This window comes from Octodon degus, unplaced genomic scaffold, assembly GCF_000260255.1.
Source record: "Octodon degus isolate 3935 unplaced genomic scaffold, OctDeg1.0 scaffold00123, whole genome shotgun sequence".
Classification (NCBI taxonomy): domain Eukaryota; kingdom Metazoa; phylum Chordata; class Mammalia; order Rodentia; family Octodontidae; genus Octodon; species Octodon degus.
Genome location: NW_004524699.1, coordinates 1,059,055 through 1,061,323, shown reverse-complemented (window position 1 = coordinate 1,061,323; position 2,269 = coordinate 1,059,055). Strand labels below are relative to the sequence as shown.

Genomic DNA, 2,269 nt, shown 5'->3' with positions numbered 1-2,269 from the left:
CGGCAGCCCGGCGCGGCTGCCTCCCGCGCGCACCCGCGAGCCCGACATGGAGACGCTGATCCTGACGCCGCCGCCGGGCACGGCGGGCCTGGACCAGGAGGGCGAGGCGGGCCGTCGCGCGCGCGAGGTGGCCTTCATCCACATCCAGCGCGAGCTGCGGCTGCGCGGCGTCTTTCTACGCCACGAGTTCCCGCGCGTCTACGAGCAACTCTGCGAGTTCGTGGAAGCCAACCGGCGCTTCACGCCCACCACCATCTACCCCACCGACCGGCGCACCGGCCGCCCGTTCATGTGCATGATCATGGCCGCGTCCGAGCCCCGCGCGCTCGACTGGGTGGCCAGCGCCAACCTGCTGGACGACATCATGTGAGCCGCGCCCGCCTCCCCTTCGACCACCCACTCCACATTCCGAGCCCCGTGCTCCCTCCAGCTCCACCGGGTCCCAAGCCCACCCCCTCGCCGTCTCTGCCCCTCACCCCACGCCCCACCACCAGCCCCGCCTCCAGGAGACTCCACCTCCCACTCCCTTGGGTCCCCAGAGGCCGGTCCTCGCCCTCGGTGCTCCCCGCTGGGAGGCGGGGTGGGCCTGAGGACCGCCGGGCTCGGCCTTCGCTCCAGGGAGGGTCGCTTGACAAGCCCCCAGCCATGCAAATGTGATTCCAGCCCATTCACCTCCGGACTCCGCTGAGCCTCGGGCACCTGGGCTCCCCCAGCCCCAGGGCCAGGAGCCCTTGCTGACCAAAGCCTAGTGTCCCTTTAAACACAGCCCGGCCCGCCTGCTGTCCGGATTGGTCCTGCTCCGAGGCCTTCCTCGATGAAAGCGGAGAGGGTTCTAGGTAGCCTGCTTGCTTCGCTCCCAGAGAGAAACCCAGGAGTGCCTCTCAACAACCCTGGGCCAGCCCCTGCCAGGGCCACTGGGATACTCCAGGCACGGGGCACCTGACACGGAGAGCAGAGCTTGTGCACTGGGGGTGCCCGCCAGGGCCAGATCTGGGTGAAGGTTGGAGCACCGACCCTAGGCGAGTGACAGGACAGAACAGGGCGGTGTGACTACACAGTCCATTTCTCCCAGGGCGGCGGGAAGTGTGTGCAGGCGAGGGGTCAAGATCAGAGCTCCTTCAGGAAGTGACATTCAGCAGCTGGCCCAGGATGACCTAGTAGCAGGGCTGGGTGCAAGGTGTGGGCACGTGGGCCTGCTCCCCAGGACCCAGAGCCCGAGAAGCGCGTGACCTGCCCGAGTCGGAGCCTGGTCTGGACCCAGGTCCCCGGTTCTTCGCCCTGGCTACGCCCCGAGCTGCGGGGTGGGGCGTGAGCCTGGCGCGCTGAGGATTTTCGCCGAGGACGGGGCCTCCGGAACCCCGCCGCCCCGGCCGCCGGGGAGGGGGCCGCGGGTGGCGGGGCCGTGGCCCGCTCCAGCCTGCTCGCTGTGCCTGCCTGCCTGCGAGTCGCACGCAGTCTCACGTACGTGCTGATTCGCGCCCCAGCCCCACCAGCTCGAGGCTGTCCTGAGGCCCTCCGGGACACTGCCCGGGCTCGAGCGCTTTCCGACCAAGTAAACTAGCACTTGAATGTAGCTGCGTTTGTCTCTTTGTTAGGCGGCCGGGACTCAGGTCTTCGGAACTGGGGTGCGGATCGGGGTCCTCGGACCGAGGCGCGGGCGGTCGCAGGGGCGGGACGGAGGCGTGGGCTCTCCTGCGGATCGGGGACAGGCAGGTCCCGCGAGAGACCGCGGCCGGCGCGCCGGGCTCCTCGGACTTCCTCCGCCTCCCGATCGCGCCCGCCAGCCGGGACCTCAGGAGAGCCCTTCCGCCGGCCGCACTGCGCCGCCCCGCTCCCCGAGGCCGCAGGCCCTTTAAGCGGGACGGCGTGGGCGCAGCGCTCCAAGGAACCGGGTTGTGGTTGGCCAGGCGGCGTCTCGGAAGGGTGGTGCGATTGGCGGAGGCGCCGGGCCTCGGCAGCACCGGCACGCGGGATTGGCCGCGGCTGTCGCCGCCCGCTTAGTCGGCAGTCGCCGGCCAGGGGCGGTGAGGGGTCGCGGGACCACGGGCCGTCGCTCCGAGGAACATGGCGGCGGCAGGCCTAGCGCAGATCCCCGATGTGGACATTGACCCGGAGGGAGTCTTCAAGTACGTGCTGATTCGAGTCCACCCGGCGCCGCCCTCCGGCGCCCCGGCTGGGGAGTGCAAAGAGATCGTGCGCGGATACAAGTGGGCCGAGTACCACGGTGAGGCGGGGCCGCGGGGCGGGGGCGGGGCCTCGGGGCGGGGGC

General features: G+C 70.8%; 2 protein-coding genes across 2 annotated transcripts in view; both read left to right on the top strand.

The window, feature by feature from the left end:
- Positions 1 to 381, top strand: part of Ajm1 (apical junction component 1 homolog) — a 4,804-nt gene extending 4,423 nt beyond the window's left edge. The window contains exon 5 of the mRNA XM_023700235.1: positions 1 to 381. This exon is cut by the window's left edge and continues 57 nt beyond it. Within this exon, the coding sequence (XP_023556003.1) occupies positions 1 to 370 (370 nt within the window). The 3' untranslated portion in view covers positions 371 to 381.
- Positions 382 to 1,810: 1,429 nt separating this feature from the next.
- The window catches only part of Phpt1 (phosphohistidine phosphatase 1), a 1,940-nt gene continuing 1,481 nt past the window's right edge, over positions 1,811 to 2,269 (top strand). Inside the window, exon 1 of the mRNA XM_004640399.2 lies at positions 1,811 to 2,224. Within this exon, the coding sequence (XP_004640456.1) occupies positions 2,065 to 2,224 (160 nt within the window). The 5' untranslated portion in view covers positions 1,811 to 2,064. The remainder of the gene's footprint in view (positions 2,225 to 2,269) is intronic.